A 21,961-nucleotide genomic window follows, 5' to 3' on the forward strand; every position below is an offset into this window, starting at 1 on the left:
AAATTCAAATCTTTCTTCTTATCATCATGTTCAATTCTGCCACCCTCTATGGTAAGATGCAATGAGAGCCAAACTACAACTTTGTTATTTGTTTGTCAATTGATTTGAAACTTAATATAAAATCAAATAAATTCAATACTTTCTTTGGCAGGGAGCTGCAAAAAAAATTACGAGGTCTGAATGTGATGTTTTTCTAACAACTGTGAACAATAAGTGTTGCTTAATAACTGCCTCTTCAGCCAGGCCTGCAAAACAATGGGCTTTGCTAACTAGGTTAGCATTGAATAACAGTGGGGTTTGGGAAATTTTAGGTAATTTATTGTGTTTTTTCTTGAAAAGATATTTGAGAATCTGAAAAGGTTTTTGGCTTCAATGTTGGCCATGTCTAAATGCTACTTTCTAAATTACAGATCTAAAACTTTCCTGGAGAAATGTTAGATGTCTTGGATTTTATTTCACATTTACCTTTTCCAAATGTTGATAAATTTCTGGCCTTAAAGGCTCAACAGGGAAATGCGTTTACTGATTGAAATGACAGACTACACAAAAGAATCACTGACCTAGAAATTAGTCTCTGTATTTTATTAGTGCATGGATTATGGAAAACAGACTTGGAGAATATTTCTGCAGGTAACATTAAAGTTAAATAAATGAAAAAACAAAGTTGTCGCCAATTGTACAGGTCTCCTCACTGAGTGGATAAACCATATATCATAGCAACTTATCCAACATTCTATTTATATATCCAATATGTACATTTTTAAGTGATGTAGTTGCAAATTAAAAATAGTGTTTTGTTCTTATGATTAGTTTCGTGTGACGGCTTTTCTTATGCAGAATGACCCTGCATGCTATAGCATCCATTATTATGAAAGTGCTTGCTTTGCTTGGTCATTGAAGGGGTCACAATGTTTGAGTTGGGTAATAGAAAAGATAGTGGGAGAGGTTTGTTCAGTTTGAGTTATGTTGGAGATGTTTATATACTTAATTGTGACACGCTGCTTCAGAATAAGCCTCAGGATGCTTCGGTACAGTGGAAAGTTACCATGGCTACAGTTCATGTTTGTTGATGGTGTGTGCGAAATCGCAGTTGGTGATTTATGTTAAAACAATCAATGGCTCACAGGGAAGTTCCTATTAATGTCACCTCAGGTATGTGGAATTAATTATGTGTTAATTGTGCTGGTTTTGTGATGTATGCTATCTGATATGCTGAGCCATACAGATCAGACATGAACAAATAAATCCGTTAACCAATAGCACAATCATACTTTATCTATTTATGATTGAAGAAGAAAATCCTCAGTTCCATGACTCCTAAATTCCAGAAGTGCACTCTTGGTCTATTCTGTGGCCTTTTCAATGAATTTTAAACCTTATTAATACTTTTTACAATCAGTTGAGTGAAAGAAGGCGAATTGATAAGCTGAGGACATGTAGACTGGAGAATTGAGAAGTCAGGAGAAAGATGGAAAGAAGTAAAGAAATGCCAGAAAAGATTAAAATTAAAACTGAGAAGACTGTCTCTGCAAGAAGGAGAGAACAGGCATTGGGAGAACAGTTTTGAAGTAGTTATACAGGACTTGAAGCGTTAACTCAGTCTCACTCTCCACAGATGATGCCAGACCTGCTAAGTTTCTCCCACATTTTTTAGAGCAGGAGGAACCTGGGTTGTTGGCGACGAGGGACTGATCCAACCAGAACAGGATGGAAGTGGTAAGAGCTACCCACTTGGCAGAATGGGCAATCACTTTGAATATTTGAGTGGCTCATTGTGAGCTGTTTGCGGATCTACCAGAATTGGTTGCCCGAGAAGGTGAGGTGCCTGGATATCTTTTCAGCTGTTACCACGATCTCTCTTTCTGCTAGATATGGAGGGGTTAGTGGGCCTCAGTTATGGCGCAGCAGCTGTAACTGTGGTTTTTCTAAAAAAAATTGTAGAAATTGAATCAGAAGGCAACTCAAGATGGAAGTGTTCATACAGTTTCCCTCCTTCTGCTGTGGTGCCCATCTCCACCAGTGATGCTGCTGTTCTGTTAAAGTCGCCTGATTGGATCTGCAGTCTCAGCAGTTCACCCACCACTCTTAATTGGACAGTGGGCACGAAGAGACAGCACCATCATGGTAGGGGTGAGCTGGCACTGATCTAGGATCAGAACACGGAAATAGTTCCAACCTGCAATTATTTTAAGCAGGTTAAGATTCTCCTCAAAATTTCAAGTTGATGTGTACGAGGTAGTTACTTATCAAACTAATCGTAAAAGAAAGGGGAAAATAAAACTTTACTCGGGGAGTGGTTAGAATGATTGAGGCAAATGGCTCAGATCCTTTCAAAAAGCAAGTTGATGATCATCTGAAAGAATAGCAAATCGATATTCTGAAAAGGCTGAGAGAAGGAGACTTATGGAGTGTAAATACCTATTCAAGCTAGTTGAGCTGATTGGCCTGTTTTTCTGCCAATCTATAGAAATATAAATTCATTGAGTCCAAATTAAAGTGCACTGCACTGAAGAAAGGCTTATCAGGAGGGCTAACCAAAAAGGTCAGATAAAGAAGTGAGCACGAGGAACAGCCTTTGAGATGGAGGAAGAGAAACACAGAATGGGATACAGGCAGCTGAGAGCATGGCCAGAATCGAAGATGTTAATTACTCATATTTCTGTGAACCACTTTAAAGTAAATTTTGAACTTTAACTCAAAATAAAGAAATATAATTTTCCAGGGAAATAACTACAGGAAAGGAGTGATGACATTGCAACAATATCAACAGAGAATCCAGCCCACAGCTTGTTAAAAAAACACTGTAATCTGAAATGACTGAATAAGTCAAATTTACGAAGGCTGCATTGAGTTGTGTCTGTATTTGCTTATTCTGGCTTTTCTCTTTGCAATACTTACACGTTTTGGTATTCAATCATCAGATGTGGGCATCACTGGTTGAACCAATATTTATTGCCCATCTCTAATTGCTCATGAAAAGGAAATTGTGAATTGCTCTTTGCGAACTGCAGCGTGTCCATGTTGTATAGGTGAAGTCATAGTGCTGTAAAGGAGGTCGGGGTGGGAGGGTGTTGCATTTTCAAGATTTTGAGCCAATGATATTGAAGGAATGGTGATATATTTCCAAGGAAGGATGTTGCGTGGCTTGGTGAGGAACCAGCAGGTGGCAGTCTTCCTGTTCATCTGCTATCCTTGTCCTTTGAAGTGGTAGAGTTCATGTGTTTGGAATTTGCTATCTAAGGAGACCTGGTGAATTGATGCAGTACAACTTGGAGGTGGTACACTCTGCTGTCACTGTGCATTGATTATGGAACGAGTGAATGTTTAAGGCACCTGGTGGGGTGCCAATCAAGCAGGCTGCTTTATCCTGGATGGTATCAAGGTTCTTGAGTGTAGTTGGAGCATTACTCATTCAGGTGCATGGAATGTATTCTAAAACACTCCTGACTTGTGACCTATTGATTGTGGACAGGCATTGGGGAGTCAGGAAGTGAGTTACTCGCTACAGAATTCCCAAGTACCACTGTAGCCACAATATTCACAGAGCTGATTCATTCAGTTTCTAGTTAATGGTAATCCTCAGGATGTTTATAGAGGGGGATTCAGCAACAGTATTGCCACAGAATGTAAAGCATCAATGGTTGTATTATCTCTTATTGGAAATTATTATTGCCTGGCTCTTATGTAGCTCCATCCAACTTCCAATCCAGCCCACCACCACACCACACTCACACTACCCTGGACTAAATATGGGGAACACAGGTGGTCATTTTAAAGGTGGGGTTTAGGGTGTCAGAAATTCTCCTGTTTCTGCACATCCAATCCAGGAATGAATATCAGGACCATTGTCTTTAATTCTCCAAAGCAACATCTTATAAGAAATCAGTAAAATTAAGGACACCGTTTGTTTAATTATCTTGTGGTCCTGAAATGTGTGTGACCAAGAAATGAAGCTGCAGTTGTATTGTTGATAACAATCTTAATGACATCTTCATTTTCCATGGTGATGGAATTACTTAAAGAAGTTTAAAGCAGATGAAAACATCAGGATGGTCTCACACATTTTCAGCAAAGAATGCAGTCTCTTAGTGGACAATTGTACTTTAAATTGGAATTTGATTGGAAAGTATGAAATTATCAACAAATTATCCTACCCACCTTGGAAAGAAACATTCAAAAATGATTGCAAAGACTGATTTGGTGCTTTTGACAGGTAATTTGGTTAATTTCTGAAAAAATATGATTGGCATAAGAAGTTCCTTATCACATTTTTGTGAGTCTGGGATATATTGTTAACTGTTGTATTTGTTGATAGGTGTATCTGGTTTTCCCACCACACCTGGTGAAGACACTGGTGTTTAATATGGGGCTTTCAATATTAGAACATAAGAACATAAGAACTAGGAGCAGGAGTAGGCCGTCTGGCCCTTCGAGCCTGCTCCGCCATTCAATAAGATCATGGCGGATCTTTTCGTGGACTCAGATCCACTTACCTGCATTCTCACCGTATCCCTTAATTCCTTTATTGTTAAAAAAAATCTACCTTTTTTTTAAAAGCGTTTACTGAAGTAGCGTCAACTACTTCACTGGGCAAGGAATTCCACAGATTAACAACCCTCTGGATGAAGAAATTCCTTCTCAATTCAGTCCTAAATCTGCTCCCTCTAATCTTGAGGCTATGCCCTCTTGTCCTAGCTTCATCTGCCAGTGGAAACATCCTCTCTACTTCTATCTAATCTATTCCCTTCATAATTTTATATGTTTCTATAAGATCCCCCCTCAATCTTCTGAATTCCAATGAATATAATCCCAATCTACTCAGTCTCTCCTCATAAGCCAACCCCCTCAACTCCGGAATCAACCTAGTGAACCTCCTTTGCTCCCCCTCCAGTGCCAGTACATCCTTTCTCAAGTAAGGAGACCAAAACTGCACACAGTACTCCAGGTGTGGCCTCACCAGCACCTTGTACAGCTGCAACATAACCTCCCTGCTTTTAATTTCAATCCCTTTAGCAATGAAGGACAAAGTTCCATTTGCCTTCCTAATTACTTGATGTACCTGCAGACCTACCTTCTGTGATTCATGCACAAGGACACCCAGGTCCCTCTGCATAGCAGCATGCTGCAACTTTTTACCATTCAAGTAATAATCCTTTTTACTATTACTCCTACCAAAATGTATGACTTCACATTTATTTACATTGTATTCCATCTGCCAGACCTTTGCCCACTCACTCAATGTATCTATGTTCCTCTGCAAAGTTTCACAGTCCTCTGCACACTTTGCTCTGCCACTCATCTTAGTGTCATCTGCAAACTTTGACGCCCTACACGTGGTCCCCAACTCCAAATCATCTATATAAATTGTAAACAATTGCGGTCCCAACACCGATCCCTGAGGCACACCACTAGTCACTGACTGCCAGCGAGAATAGCACTCATTTATCCCCACTCTTTGCTTCCTGTTAGTCAACCAATCCTCTATCCATGCTAATACTTTACCCTTAATGCCATGCATCCTTATCTTATGCATCCTTATCTTATCCTTGTCTTGTTTCATTATTTCTCAGAATTGTTATGCCTGAACATTTGAGTAACCTGTCAGGATAGATAGTTACATCTGACAACATGACGTGTCAAATGACGGCCCTATAACTGAGATTGCTGCAGTCTTCCAATACAAGCCTCATGCATGTTCACAATGTTCTGTACTCTGACACTTACAGCAGTACATTTGGCCACCTACATCTTAAGCTCATTAAACAGCTTCACCTTTCTACCTCTTTCCTTCATTAAATGCTTCTTAAAACCAGCTTTGAGATCACCTCTCCCAATATCTTAATGACTTAGTGTCCATCCCTTGACTCCAACTACTCTGTAAAGCAGCTTTGGATAGTTTACTATGTGAAAAGCACAATATAAATATGTTTTGATACTGTAAAGTAGGATTCCAGCTTGTTTGAGTGCGAGTTCCTGCTGTTTATTTAGGTCAGGGGCAGGTTAACATTGTAGTTAATCTCAAATATGGATTCTCTAGGGCAGGCTAAGTGGAACATCTTGACAATTTATTGGCTCTGTTTCAGCTAGGTATGTGAACTTAAAATTTCCTCCGCTGGGTGAACTCGGGATTCTCTCACAAATGAACACTGACTATTTGGGGTTGGATAGTGGTGGGAAATAACTTGGCTGTGACAATCCAGTTCTTGGAATTTTCCTGCACTGGGAATATTCTATTCTAGGATGTTGCTTCAAGATTAGACAAACATACACTGGTGAGTTGCTGATCTAAAGCTGCACAAAGAACAATAGCAATTGCTGTTCATGACACTCCCATGGGCACAACTAAACTGAGATTGTATGGTACGTCAGCTGCTAGTGATGTGCAAAGAGTAGTGTGAGACTGCTTTATGCTTTAAAGGAAGAAAACACATGGTCAGTGAAAGTACATTTTGGAATCACTCTTGAACTGTTGCTGTTCATTAGAATACTTGAATTTCAGATTTCTTATCTTGCTTCAGAAGTATTAAAATGCATTGCCTTGTGGCAGTGTTACTAAAATAAGGGTTGAAACTCATGCTTGCTGTAGATTTACTTTCATTGTACCTGTGTCAGGATGATCTTCAATAGGTGATCACTGTTAGCGACAAAGGGGCCCTTGTACCCTGTTCAGCTAATAAGTTAATTAGCTGAAAAATTATTTAATTGAAAGAGATTTGATTACAAAGGCAAACAGAATTGCCTTTGGAATTAGCTATCCCTGTGGAGGTAAATGTGTTAAAGAGAAAGCAGAAGGGAAAAGAAAGCGTTTGTGCTGGAGAAACTCATCAAGTTTGGCAGGGAGCGAAACAGGGTTAACACTTTGAGTCCAACATAACTCTTCTTTAGATTCCCGCAGTATTTGCTTTTGAAAAAGGTTTGTGCCTTCTGTTAAGATAAAAACATTAGTTACGCAGCCTGAGGTGGAGATGATTTTGTTTGTGATGTACATACCATTTGGATTTTACAGATAACTACAGACAAAAATGAAATGGATGAATTTCATGCAGCCAATGAATCATGCCTGTTCAAAGGCAGGGCATCAGCTTCCCCTTCTCTGCCCCATCTGGGGCAAATGTCATTAACCATGCAGATAGCCCCGGACTGCAAGCCCTTATCCGGGTGCACAATTGTAGTAATGGCAATGAGGTCAGCCTGCTGGACCTCATAGAGTATGAGTTCTCTGACTGGGGCCGTTAATCTGGTCCAATCAAGGAGTCCTGGCTGACAGATAAGAGAGAAGTTTCAGGGATTCTGCCACTCTGATAGCTGGCTCAGAAGAGGCAGTACTAAAGACAAGGACTGTCCATGTGTAAATTAAGAGTGACTTGGTGATGGGATAATGACCTCAGTGGAGTTATTTTAGTAACAGCCTTTTCCATTTGATACCAGTGCCAGGGATAACTGTGTACTCTGGGATATCCAGCATAGGGTCATTGAGGCACAGAGTAATACAGCATGGAAATAGGCCCTTTGGCCCAAACTGGTCCATGCTGACCATTGTGCCCAGTCAGGTAGTTCCAATTGCCTGCATTTGGTCCATATCCCTCCAAATCCTTCCTATCCATATACCTATCCAAAAGTTTTTTAACGTTGCTATTGTACCTGCCTCAACCACTTTCTCTGGCAGCCCATTCCATATACGCACCACTCTCTGCGTAAAGATGTTGCCCTTCAGGTCCTTCTTAAATCTTTCCCTTCTCACCATAAACCTATGTCCTCTAAGTTTCAATTACCCATCCCTGGGAAAAAGACTATTTGCATTCATCCAATCTATACCCCTCATGATTTTATACTCCTCAATAAGGTCACCCATCATTCTCCTATGTTCCAAGGAATAAAGTCCTATCATGGCCAACCTATCCCTATAACTTGTAAGCTTACAAGTTCTGGCAACATCCTTGTAAATCTTCTTTGCACACACTCCAGTTTAACTGTCTTCCCTATAACAGGGCGACCAAAACTGTACACAATACTCAAAGTGTGGCCTCACTAATGACTTATAAAATAGTACCATAATGTACTAAATGCCTTGACTAATGAAGACGAGCATGCTTAATTCCTTCTTCACTACCCTGTCCACCTGTGACACCTCTTTCAAAGAACTATGTACTTGTATTCTGAGGTTCCTCTGGTCCACAACACTCCTCAGGACCTTATAATTTACAGTATAAGTCCTACCTTGGTTTGACTTTCTGAAGTACAACACCTCACATTGAATTGCATTTGCCAATCCTCAGCCCACTTCCCCATCTGATAAAGATTCCTCTGTAATTTTTGATAACCTTCCTCGGTATCAACGATACTTCCTAATTTTGTATCATCCACAATCTTAATAATCATGCCTTGTATATTCACATCCAGATCATTTATGTAAATAATAAATAACAAAGATCCCAGCACAGACTCCAGTCTGAGAAACAACCTTCAACCATCACCCTCTGCTTCCTACCCTCAAGCCAATTTTTAATCCAGTTAGCTAGATCTCCCTGGATCCCATACGACCTAATCTTCATCAATAGCCTCCCATGCGGGACCTTGTCAAAGACTTTACTAAAGTCCATTTGGACAATATCCACTGCCCTACCCCGATCTATTCTCTTGATTATCTCTTCGAAAAACTACAGAAGATTTGTCAGACATGACTTCCCGCACACAAATCCATGTTGACTATCGCTGATCAGACCTTGACGATCCAAGTGTTGGTTGATCCTGTCCCTCAGGATCCTCTCCAATAATTTGTCTACCACTGATGTCAGGCTGACTGGCCTGTACTTCCCTGGCTTGTCTTTGCTACCTTTCTTTAACAATGGAACAACATTAGCCGCCCTCCAGTCTTCCAAAACTTCCCCAGTGACTAATGATGAGCAAAAGTCTCTGCAAGGTCCTCTGCAATTTCTCCCCTAGCCTCCCACAGCATCCGAGGGTGGACTTGATCTGGCCCAGGGGTCTCCTCTCTGGTTATATGCAGGCAGTCCAAAACACCCCCACTTGTTTCCTTTATTTCCTTAGCATCCATGATTCTCTCCTCAGTAAACTCTGAGGAGAAATATTCAGTAAAAATCTCCCCCATCTCCCATGACTCCACACATAGACGGTCATGCTGATCTTTAAGGGGACCTATTCTCTCCCTAGCTACCCTTTTACTCTTAATATAGCTATAGAACCTCTTGGGAGGTTTATCTGCTGGATCCATCTCATACCCTATTTTTGATTTCCTTCTTAAGTGTGCTCCTACACTTTTAATAGTCATCTAGGGATTCACTTGAGCCTGATAGCTTAAACCCAATGTATGCCTTCTTCTTTTTCCAGACCAGAGCCTCATTATCTGTCGTCAGCCAGGGGATCCTTAAACCTGCCAGCTTTTCCCTTCACCCTAACAGGTTTCTTTCAAACAGACTCACCCAATCGACTGCTGCCAGATCTCGCCTAATGGCCCCAAAATTGACCCTGCTCCAGTTCAGCACCTTAACCTGTGGACCTGTCCTATCTTTCTCCATAACTATATTAAAGCTGAGAGAGTTACAGTCACTAACCCCAAAGTGCTCTCCAACTGACACTTCAATCACTTGCCTGACCTCATTTCCTAAGAGGAGGTCCAGTGTTACACCTTCCTTAGTAGGGCCCTCTGTATATGAATTTAGGAAATTGTCTTGGACACATGTGAAAAATTCCACTCTGTCCAGGCCTTTTACACTCTGGATGGTCCAGTCAATGTCGGGAAAATTTAAATCTCCAATCAATACTACTCTGGTATTCCTGCAATCTCGCCACACATCTGCTCCTCGAGTACCCATTGGCTATTTGGGGGTCAATAATACAATCCCAACAGAGTGACCATCCCCTTCTTGTTTTTAAGTTTTAACCATATGGCCGCATTTGATGACCCCTTAAGAATATCCTCTGTAAGCACTGTTGTTATGTCCTCCTTTATCAAAAGGGCAACTCCCCCTCCTCGCATACTTGTACTTCTCTCTCGCCTGTAGCTTCTGTATCCTGGAACATTGAGCTGCCGGTCCTGCCCTTCTCTCAGCCATGTTTCTGTTATGGCTATAATATCCCAGTCCCCAGAGCCAATCCATGCTCTGAGCTCATCTGCCTTATCAGTCAGGCCTTGTGCGTTGAAATAAATGCACTTTAAACCAGAAGTCTTTACCCTCCCTTTACTGTGCCACTGGCTATCCTGAATAGTGAACTTGCTCTCGATAGTTAACGTATTTTCCCCTGACTTCTTGATGGCCGCTCTCTTATTCAGAGTCCCATGCCCCTGCTAAACCAGTTTAAATCCTCCTGGGTGACACTAGCAAATCTCTCTGCGAGGATATTGGACCCCCTCCGGTTCAACTACAACCCATCCCTCTTGTACAAGTCACCTCTACCCCGGAAGAGATCCCAATGATCCAAGAACTGAAAACCTTGCCCCCTACACCAGCTCCTCAGCCACACACTCATCTGGCCAATCTTACTATCTCTATCCTCATTGGCGCATGGCACTGGGAGTAATCCCGAGATCAGTACCCTTGGGGTCCTGCTTTTTAACTTATTACCTAAATCCCTGTACTCATTTTGCAGGACCCCATCCCTTTGCCTACCTGTGTCATTTGTACCGATGTGCACAATGACCTCTGGCTGTTCACCCTCCCCCTTCAGAATGTTCTGCAACTGTTCAGAGACAGCCTTGACCCTGGCACCCAGGAGGCAACACACCATCCTGGTGTCTCTTCAATACGTTGACACCATGTTCTCTCTGACCTGCTGTACAGTCATGATGACTGTGGCGATGTCTCCCAGAATTCTGCTGTGAAGTGAGTTTTTCTGACAATGGTGAGTGTTAGAATCGGGCTAGCCTTGGAGATGAGAGATAAGTTGGAAGTTAATGAAGCTGGTTTGGGATGATAGTATGAGAAAATTCATGATGGTTTCACTGAAACAAACCCCCTATGAAACTCAACAAAAATGACACTTTGCCAAAATATGGTAAGATTCAGCCCGAGATGTGCAACAAAAAGGAGAGATACTTGTGTACCCCTATAGGTAGCTATTCAGTCAGATTTTTAAGACAAACGTTCTGGAATTTCCTCCCCCAATCTTCATTTTTAAGACTATCCTGAAAGTTTTGACAGTCAGACCCCTCCTAATGGAGTGATCCCTCCACCCACCTTCATCATCCGTTATCTTTGTCTTGCCGTTGGTTTCTATCTGATAATGGAAATACGAATTGCCTCAAGAAAGTTTTCCACATTACAGGACTTATGTTTCCAAGTGGTAGATGTTGTAATGTAACATGCAGTTACTTGTTTTATAAAAGCCATTTCATATTGCTTTTGTGTACACAAAATCTTCATATTGTTCACTCATCATTTTAACAATCCTCTGAACTGGGATTCATTGCCTTTTTGTACACCTATCTTGTGGTGCCACAGATGATATATTGGTTTGTTTGCAGTCTATTTGCATGAGAAGATTTATAGCCTACTTATGCAGCATAGGTCGAGTCCCATTTGTAAAATATCTTGACATTGTCATATATGGTTTGTACGACTGGATGATATAAATTATGAATACATGCATAGTTATCACCTTAATATCTAATATTATGCAGAAATTTCTATTAACCTGTGTTCTGTGGCTTACAGTGTATACAATATTGAACTATAAATTTTACAGTTGGCTTTACACAGCATCTTCATAGTTTGTATTGTGCATATGACGAAACTGACTTTGTAGTCTATGTCTCAAAATTTATTTGTGCCAGATGATGCATTGGTATATTAGATCTTACCTTTTTTATGTGGCATTACGTCGATCTCATATTGTTTGAGATATAATTTAATACTATTTTTCACAGTAAATTTAATTAGGTAATGCTTAGGTTGTATCAGACGTAATTTATATCAAAATGCATTGCTGAGAATATAATGTTAAGGACAGTAAGGGCTGTAATTTACATCTGTAAACCACATTTGCTTTCCTACTGAACAACAGTTTATGACCTACAGATTAGATTTTATGGTTAAAATGCTCAATAACTTGTCTTGATTTTGTAGGCTAAGATGAATAAGCATAACTGAAAAGTTAGAGACAGTTCTGACAGGAGTGAAGTTAGGAAACACTTCTATACTCAAAGGATTAGAGATGTTTGTATTTTTATTTTCAAATTTTAAAACTGAGATTGATATCATTTTGTTAACTGAAGATATTAGGAGATTTGAGGCAAAAACAGTATATGAGGTTGGGTTGCAGATCAGCCATCGTCTTATGAATGGCAGAACAGACTTGAAGAGCTAAATGGCAAACTTTTGTTCTTCTCATGATATTACAATTAATATTCTACTGCATCTTTGCATGGGTTGTACTATAATTTACTGCAGAGCATGTAACATTGTATTACACAACCTTATTATTCAAAGTAATGCTGCTGTGTAATTTGTGATTGCATTGCACTGTATAACATGGAGTTAAGAACCACGGGTATGCAATATATGATAGCACTGTAGTGTTGTTTTATTGCATTGTACAGTGAACAGTTAAGAAGCACTTAACAAAATATTTTAGCTCCCTGACCAGGTACAAAGTACCAAAGATACAAAAGTTGGAATACGTATGGTCTCTGCAGTGAAATAAAACACTTCCAACATCTCAACTGCATGAAAGAAAGATTTTGTTTTAATTTTTTTATTAGAAAGAAGAAATATTGAAAGTGTGCTTCTCATGTGTTAGCGGATTGCAAAATGATCTGTTCGAGGTAGACTTTCTCCAACCTATACGATCACATTCTCGTTTTCCACATTCGTTACATGCTCATTAACATTTGGTGCATTCTTTCCTCCTGCTTTACAATCTCTTTTAGGTACAAAACAAATTACCTTAGCACCCCTGCTTTAAATACAAATCCAAAACAACTTTTAACAGCAGACTGAAATTAATTCTCTAACACCCAGCCATCAAGCTATATCAATCACTGTCTACCTGGATAAAGAACAGAAGCTGTGACCCTCCTGGCTTCTGGACATTAAAGGGCTAATTTAATATGCGATGTTTCTTTTCTTCCATGGGCAAAAATCTAGATAGCATTATATTAACACATGCAAAGTTGCTCTCTAAAATTGACAAGGACACTTAAAAAAACAAGATATGGTCACGTTTTAACAATTGAAGAAAGACATATGTCTTTTTTGTTGACAAGATGTTATTGGAAGCACATGCACTGTGTTACAGTGGTATAGATATAAATGAGAGTAGCACCATTAATGTCGTCAGACTCTACATAGCACCACTACCCGAAGGTAGCAATGGGCAGCACAGGCATAGAAACAGAGAGTTTATATCAGAAGGTTGCTGTCAATATCCTCTGTAAGAAAAAAAAACTAAAATTAGTTTCTTATTCATCAGACCAAATACCTAACAAATACATCACAGTACACAAAACAATTTTATATTGTGCAGACAATATCTTATTCTTACAATATCAAAAGCCTTAATGGAAGTAGGGTGCGGGAGGTTGGGAGGTTGGAAGGGGTGATGGAGTGAGGGGAATGCTAATTTTCAACTGACTGGAGAGTCAAATTTTCATTGCCAGTTGAGTGACCATTATAGGAATTGTCTAACAATCCTTTCCTTTCCAAGGAAAGACTGAGAGGTTACTACAATGGAAGTCAAACCTATAAAACCAGATTTATGAGCCTTGGAGAAGTTGAAAATAACACCTATAATTTCAAGTAATAAATTATTTTTAAAACGAAATAATTTGTCCTGTAAGCAAACAAGACAGCCATATTGTGTCAGCAACATTCCACAACATTGAAATGAATGACCAACCTATATGTAATGTTTTGCTGTGACCTGGTCTGTTGACCAGGAAACTGGGAGAATGCATTGTTTTACTTTAATTGTGTTTTTTAAAACTACATTTGAACTGCTAAAACAGGGAGACAACAACTGGGTTTGATGCCTTATCCAAAGATCAGCATCTCCAGCAAAATATTATCTTGGGACTATGCAGTTAAGTATTTGAATATGGGACACACATTTACACCATTTGACTTAAGGATAATTCAAATTGTCACCAATTTAAACAGAGGTCTTAGCAACTAAATTTTAAATAATGAATCCACACTGGCAGATTTTTTTAGTTTACTGCCCAAATGTAAATGTGGTGTTATAGTTTAGTTACCATGTATAAAAACTACCCAATTTTAATTTCCACTAAGATCAATGGAAATCTATACCTATCATCCTAATGTTTTGACATTTGTCTGCAATTTGTAAGATGCATACCTTCTAATCCCTGTCCATTTTTGGTTGGTATCAACTACATGTTCTCGTTTCCACTTCCTTATGAAAACAGCTATCTTTCTCTTAAAAACAACCTGCTCCCATTTAAACTTACCAATACAACCTGCTTAAATGGACATCTTATTTCTGTCTCTATTACCCATTTTATAATGTAGTTTGGCCTGAAATTTTCATTTATTCCAGACATTGATTTTCACAAACAATATCCTCAAGTTATGATCCAATTGTCAGCATGAAGAGTTTTCCCCCATCACCTTTCTCGTTCCCTTCAATCTAATGCTTGAAAGTAAGTGTAAACCTGAACAAGTGACATGATCAGTATTTGTTCCCACCGTCTGAGATACTCACCCTCTTTGATACCAAAACATGTGGCCCACTCCTCAAGGGCGATGTATTTGTCATTGTCTGCATCACACTTCTGGAAGAAGCGAGTGGTGCAGTGCTCCATTGGAACAAGGGGAGCACGTAGGGGAGCCAGCTCAGAGTGAGAAAGGTATCTGGATTTAAAACAAAGGTATGGTTATAGGACTGCAACATTTAACAACATAGCTTAATGTTGTTGTAGTAAACAACTCATTCCTAACCTAACTTAACAAGAAAACGATCCACAGGGCTATGCAGAAAAAGCAGTTGGACAGGACTAATTCCCTAATTCTTCCAAAGTACTGTCACGTGCATGATGAACTTATAGACTCCTTCTGTGCTCCGTGATTCAATAAATCATTGAAATCTAGAATACAGGACACAGTCTCAGGGTAAGGGATTGAACTCTTCAACTGAGACTAGGAGAAATTTCTTCACTCATGGGGTTGTGAATCTTTGGAGTTGTCCACTCCAGAGAATTATGAATACTCCATCCTTGACTACATTTAAGGCTGGGACAGATATTTTTTGTGTCTCTCAGGGAATCAAGAAATATAGGGAATGGGTGGGAAAGAGGAGATGAAGCTCAAGATCAGCCATGATCATACTGAATGAAGGAACAAGCTTGACAGACAGCATGGTTCTCTCCTGCTACTAACTTGTGTTCTTGTATATCATGTGCTGAAATCCTCTATTTGAATCCATTTTTACTGTAACATTCAGAGAACAGACAGTTCCAATGCTAAATTTGACAGTTCTAAAATATAAGCCACATTTGATACTCGTTAGGAACAAGCTTGAGGTAGGGGTGGAGATGAGAGGCAGCTTGTTGTAATGTTTTGAATAAGTCACTCCAATAATTCAAGATTGATTGAACTGTTAATTTTCAGCAGTTGGTTGGAGCCAGTCAGAGGAAAAGGTTGCTATGTTTGGTCTAATAGTCAGTCAAGTACTCAGGATCAGTGAGAAGAATCTCCATGCCAAATAAGGTGCTGTCGCAAGCTCTGAGACTTTAGGACTCAGGAGATATCTGAGGAGACAAGAGACACAGCTACATGTCAGGATTAAGGCTTAGGAAACTCCTGAAACTATGAGAGTGTTTGGAAGAAGCCATGTGCCATTAATAGTTCAAGGCGGTTGACAGGGAGGGAGAAGGAAGCACACAGGCAATATTTCCTTTGCGCAACTGAGACCTCAGAGCTTGAAAAACCATAGGGACAGTACCAGCTGTCAAAAAGGTGCCAAAAAAGGTGGTGTTATGCTTGCAGGTAGGTACTAGGGTACATTTTCAAGAATCTGTGAGAGCAACCTCCCAGGAAAGAAGGGAAAAGTACTAAAACATGAGCAGTCATTGGGGAAATCTGTGATGGAGTTGCTCTTGAGGGAGTACTGAAAGTAGGTCTTTGAAAGAGGAGAAATTGGAATACCTTGTAAAATTTAATGAGATTTGATAATCTAGTACATCTTGGGGGTTGTGAGAAACTTATGAGATCTGCCTTGGCCACATTTGCGAATTGGTATGTGCTGTGGAGAGTTTGGCCACAGTCTATCTGTTACTCCTATTTATCTCAGGTTAATTCTTAATGTTAGAATATAAACTTAGATGTAGTCTAAATTGTATTATTATTCTAAGTTTGTACAATAAAGCTTACTGTTGTTTGTTCAAATCTTAGAATTTTGTGTCTCTATTCTCTTTGTAAATACTTGGAACTCACACTTTTCTACTTTAAAAAAAGGTGTTACAGGTCCCTGGCTAGATCGTAACTAAAATCTGGAGGTCAGGTGAGAGAAATAAAAGTTCTAGCATGACCAATAAAGTCCTCTAAGACACAGAGAACACTCATTTGCACCCCAAAATTTCTGTCTGCAGGTGAAACCTGTGAACATAGTTGGAGATCAGCATGTGAAATTAAAAATTCAAAAGTGAAGGACAACAGCCAAGCAAGACCTGTTCATTACAACATTAAAGAAAATTAGTTTATTTCAACCATCGTAAATATTTTGATTGTTTTTGATGCGTTTTGAATCTTTGGAATTTTCTGTGTCAGAGGGTCGAGGAGGCTCAGTCATTTTTAATGCATTTTTAATGTAGTGCTTCATCGATTTTTAAATATCAGTGAAATAAAGAGATATGGGAATAATGTGGGAGAGAAAAAGCAGCGAAGTGGATGATCAGCCATAATTTTATTGATTGGTAGAGCAGGCTTGAAGGGCTGAATGGCCTATTCCTGCTCCAATGCTCCTACCTGTGTATCACTGAGAAACTTCAAGAACTGACATATTTTCCAAGACTGGATTGGTAGTTAATCCTCTATTTTATAGATACCTGACCATCAGCAAAATCCTACCAACAAATATCGGGTCATTCTTGCAAAGCTTACTTATCAGCTGGGTGTTGATCAAGTTGTCCAAATTGCCAATGGACAGGGAAAACAAACATGTTGTAGTTCTTCTCAAAGTCATGAGCCAGAAGGTCCAAGGAATGTTCTCCAGCCTGCAGACGCTTTTCATTTTCATACATCTTCTTCACCTGTTGGACAAAGGACAACAATCATCAGAGTTTCTGCCATGATACCAACAGTGCAACTTCCAATTTATTATTACATTGCCACTGCAAAAAAATGGACTAGACAGAAGGAGGATACCTGTACATGCCTGTTTAGGTCACAGAGTACATGCAAATGAGGGATATTTCCACTAAACTGCATAATTCTTCACCTAATTTTTTATGCAAATTTAAGAATAATGTATCAATGAGAAAGTGACTATTGCAAAACACTGTGCTCACTAAATTGAAATATTAGAAATAACTGCAGTAAAAAAATAGAAATGGAAATGGTAGTCAGGTTATCTCAGGAGGGTTAGCCTTACTTGGATAACTCATGTGAATCCAGTTTTGTAAAGGTATTTAAAAACAGAACTAAGCATGTAAAAACAACAGATGGGGTACTCAAGGATTTGGGTACGCAGTGAGGGTGTGAGAGGGTGTAAGGACCTCAATAGTAAATGGTCATGACATGGGCTTTAATGTCCAGGAGTGTGAGGAAGCACAGGTAATCAATGATTTCAAAAGGAAATTGGATGGGCATTGAAATAAATAAATCATACAGATTTATAGAGACAGAGAGGGTCTGTGGGACTTACTGGATTGTTCAGAGAAGAAATAGCTTGAATGTAAGTCAACAAATAGCGTCATGGTGTGCCGAATACAGGGCAAGCACAAGATCCAGGGAAAAATCTTTCAAGTTTGGGATAATGAAGGCCTTCCCACAATTAGCAATAGAACCCTATATTTCTTTTCTGCCCAGCAAATGCTAAAGTTAAAAAGCCTTCTAGCAGGATAACCAACAAAGGAGGTCACAGGTAGGTACTTTTGGTGTTGTGGAGCATGTCGTAAATTGGGCTTGGAGACATTCAACCAATCATGGTAGGAGCTAGATACAGAGAGGGATCACAATCTCGGTCAAAGACAAATCTCATCTCTATTTCATTTCTGGGTTTTCCAAGTCCCAAGGATCTTGGCCAACAATTGTTAAAAATTGAATTGTACTATGGAAGTAGAATTTTAATGTAAGGCTAAAATTTGAAATCTATACAAGATGGGATATTTGCACAGTTGTTAAAAGTTATTAAAAGGACAAAGGGCCTGGCCAGTTGAGACATTGTGTATCTGTGGAATTCTTTACTACAGAACGCTGTTGAGGCTGAGTTGTTAAGTATATTCAAGGATGAGATAGACAAACTTTTTTTCAGTAAGGAAATCAGGGAAATGTAGCTGAGGATTATTAGATCAGCCACGATCTCATTGAATGATGGAGCTGAGTTGATTGGCTGAATGCTCTACTTCTGCTCTATTGTTTTATAGTCTTGTGTTCCCTTTTCATTCAATTTTTATTCCTTTTTGCTCACGATCTGAGAGTTCACAGGTGTAGATGTTGCACTGAAGTCAATATGTTTGAGAAATTAGCATGCATATTAAATTATAATTCATTTTATTGTAAATTGTCACAAAATGAAAGGAAATTTTGAAGTATCCGTCAGACCCATGTTTATGCAGTGCATGTTTTAAGACTGGGATCTATGGACTGAGGAAGTCTGGAAGGAAATATCAATGATCACTGAAATTAGCAACATCTGTACCACTCTATAAATGGTTGATTTTGAGCGTTCTCATGTGTGCTGAGAATATCAGTATTTTTAGGGTGTCTTCAGTAATACACTCTATTTTCTGGGATGCTTCGTATAGAAATGCTTGAAAACCAGCTCCATGTAGAATACTGTATATGGCCATATCCACATTGTAAATGCTAAAGCAAGGACTTGCACCATGTTGGAGTTATCACACAGGCGGACTGTGGCTTTGCAGAAGCACAACAGATCAAATAACCTTCAAATGCTAAGATTCTACAATCCATGTCATAGTCACTGCTAAATTTCTGATTCCTGGCATAACATCACTGAAGATCAGCAAAGAGAAGCCAGCTGTTTTCTCAAAAGGTACAGGGGTAAGAATGATCTGGGCTATTCTGTACACTTTTTACAAGTAACTGAAGACCAAAAAGAGAGGGGATGAATTTTTTTAAAAAAAGTACGAGGCTGACTTTTGTAGCCGTTTTGCCATTAATGAGTTAAAGAAGTGTGAATTTTCTTGCCTTCATCTTCTGCTTTTCAGTGAGGAGGTTGGTTTCCTCGTTGTCACGCTCATAAAGGGTCACAAGAACATTCTTCAGCCAGTCACGCATACGCAAAGGAAATTCAGCCAGTTCACTATCAATGCATTCCTGGATGACTACAGAGAAAGAGATCAGATCAAAGATGTTAAAAATCTTGTATGAAGTATTTATGTTATTTCATTCTACCTTGGAGTAATTAATTTCCATTCTGTCCAGACCGAGTGGAGTCAAGAGATGGAAAACTAGCAGTTCCACACTGACATACACAGAGTAGCATGACAATACAATGAGACACTGTACAGCCAAATAAGCTAACAAACGGTGCCAAGGATGCAGAACTTCATTTTCATTGAAACATTAATGAAGCTGGGATGGTTGTCTATAGAACAGAAGAGATTAAGGGGAGATTTCATAGAAATGTTCAAAAACCTGCCTGGTTTTGAGAGAGTTGAAGAGAAATTAGTTCCAATGGCAGAAGCGTGAGTAATTAGAGGACTCAGATTTAAGATAATGAGGATAATTTTTTTTATGTAGCAAGTTATGATCTGAAATGCACTGCCTGAAAGGTAGGTGAAAGCAGATTAAGTTTCAAAAGGAAATTGTTAAGTATTCTAAGGGGATCAAATTTGCAGATATATCAGATAAGAGCAGCAAGATGGGACTAATTGGATAGCATTTTAAAAGAACTGGCACAGCTAAAATGGGTAAAATAGCATTCTTCTGTGCTGGAGCATTCTGTAAAGATACAGAATTCAAAAGCTACTGGTCCAGAATAGATCTTCCAAGGCCTCATCTACAGTAAGGATCAATGCATGTTGGAACCATGCATCACAAAATCACACACACTGGATGTATGGTTTTCCAGCGAAAATCTGTGGCTTATAAGGTATTACTCCACAGATATCGAATCTTCCCTTAAATAGAAAGCAGTAGTTAACCCAGTGTGGTAAGTAATCAGAATAGATGTCTATATTGGCGAGTTATTACTGCTAACAGTAATTCATCCAGTAACATGCACTTATCCACAGACATTGCATATTCCAATACAACAGTTTACATTCAAACAATAAAGGATTTGCATGGACTGAAGCTTATCAAATCTTTCAGAAGTCTCTTAAAAATGCTTCACGCAATAAATTACTTTGAAAAGCAGTGATTGTTATGCAGGCAACACAGCAGCCATTTTGCACACAGCAAGATTTCACAAACAGCAGAGACACACACGCTGTGTGCAGGTAGTGGTGGCATTTTGAGGAAGAGTTAAATAATGGAAAAGATGTCTCACTCAAAGTGACTTTGTGTCATCAGCTGATGATTGGAGGGCGGTGGAAGGTGGCGATGGTGGGGAGGGGGAGAAATATGAAAAATGTACTGTTATGAAGCAGGAATGAATCAATTTGGAATGATTAAAATTAGAAAATTTTCTGCAATGAAGTCTCTAAACCCTGAAGCATTTTGCACATGTTTATAGAGGTGACAGTCACTTGCAAGTGTCTCTCCAAGCCACATAGCATCCTGGCTCGGAAATATATTGTCATTCCTTCACTGCCACTGGGTCAAAATCCTGGAAATCCCTCTCTCATAGTTCTGTGAATATCCTTACACAATTTGAACTGTTCAGAATGATTCAGAAACAGCCAACAGTGCCAACATCCTGAATGAATAAAAAAAAATAAAGGGAAATCAAACTTAGAGGTAAACCCAAAGTAGTCCCTGAGCCACAGTAATCATGGAATAAGGTAGTTTATATTTATGGGTCTGAAGCAAAATGTTTAGAATAGCTTTCTTGAAGAGGTCCACTTATCTAGTTAAATAGGCTTTGCAAAGCAGATTAAAGGTTGGTGTTTTAACAGTAATTCTTTTCGTATGCTCCTGTAATAAAACTTTCCCGATATTCCATTGATGTATTCCTTATCAAAACAACAAGTGATGCAAAGTGATAGGCTGGACCTGCTACAATGCTAAGCATTCAAAGTAATGAATTCTGCCCTTCCATTGAAACACCACCCCTCATTCATTGTTTTTGCCTCATAGCAGCTGCTGGCTTAGTAGAAAAGCTGATATTATGAAAGCATCTGCAATATCCAGGAGTAAATCTCTGTTTCAAATCTTTATAGTCAGAAAATGTTTGCAACGTGCTCAGGCTATGAACATAGAGAATAAAGTGTTGTTGAGAGATGATATGTACTGTGTACAACTTGTAGTGAGATTGTCAGAGGTATCTAAGGCAAACATCTCTCCTTTTGTTTTTATCCATGCATCATTCTACCTGTCTGTTTATTTCTCTATTTCACTATATTTCTATTTCTTTCTTTCTGTCATATATTTGTTTCACTCATTTAATTATTTGAAGATGTGCACTATAAATTTTCTATAAATACTTCTTCTTGTTGTTGTTGTAATTCCTGTGGTCTTCACAGGAACATTCACCTCTCAAGCCCCCACCATTCAGTTAGACCATGCGCAAACTGTAGTCTCACGTTGTATACATTCCTTTTTCCCATAACGCTTAATATCTTTGGCAAGCAAGATTCTATCACATTTAAGATCAACACAGCTTTTGGAAGGAAGTTCTACATTTCTGCTACGTGGAA

The 21,961-nt window shown here is 39.2% G+C and overlaps 1 protein-coding gene across 2 annotated transcripts in view; it reads right to left on the bottom strand.

Annotated features, from left to right (window-relative positions):
- Positions 1-12,517: 12,517 nt before the first annotated feature.
- The window catches only part of sparc (secreted protein, acidic, cysteine-rich (osteonectin)), a 34,158-nt gene continuing 24,714 nt past the window's right edge, over positions 12,518-21,961 (bottom strand). For both annotated transcript variants that reach the window (XM_020512505.2, XM_048603785.1), the window contains exons 7-10: positions 19,347-19,483; positions 17,076-17,224; positions 14,680-14,828; positions 12,518-13,387 (exon numbers count right to left, since the gene is read on the bottom strand). In XM_020512505.2, the coding sequence (XP_020368094.1) occupies positions 13,359-13,387; positions 14,680-14,828; positions 17,076-17,224; positions 19,347-19,483 (464 nt within the window). In that variant the 3' untranslated portion in view covers positions 12,518-13,358. The remainder of the gene's footprint in view (positions 13,388-14,679; positions 14,829-17,075; positions 17,225-19,346; positions 19,484-21,961) is intronic.

The sequence above is a fragment of the Rhincodon typus genome, chromosome 12 (genome assembly GCF_021869965.1).
Source record: "Rhincodon typus isolate 14 chromosome 12, sRhiTyp1.1, whole genome shotgun sequence".
In the NCBI taxonomy this organism is placed as follows: Eukaryota; Metazoa; Chordata; class Chondrichthyes; order Orectolobiformes; family Rhincodontidae; genus Rhincodon; species Rhincodon typus.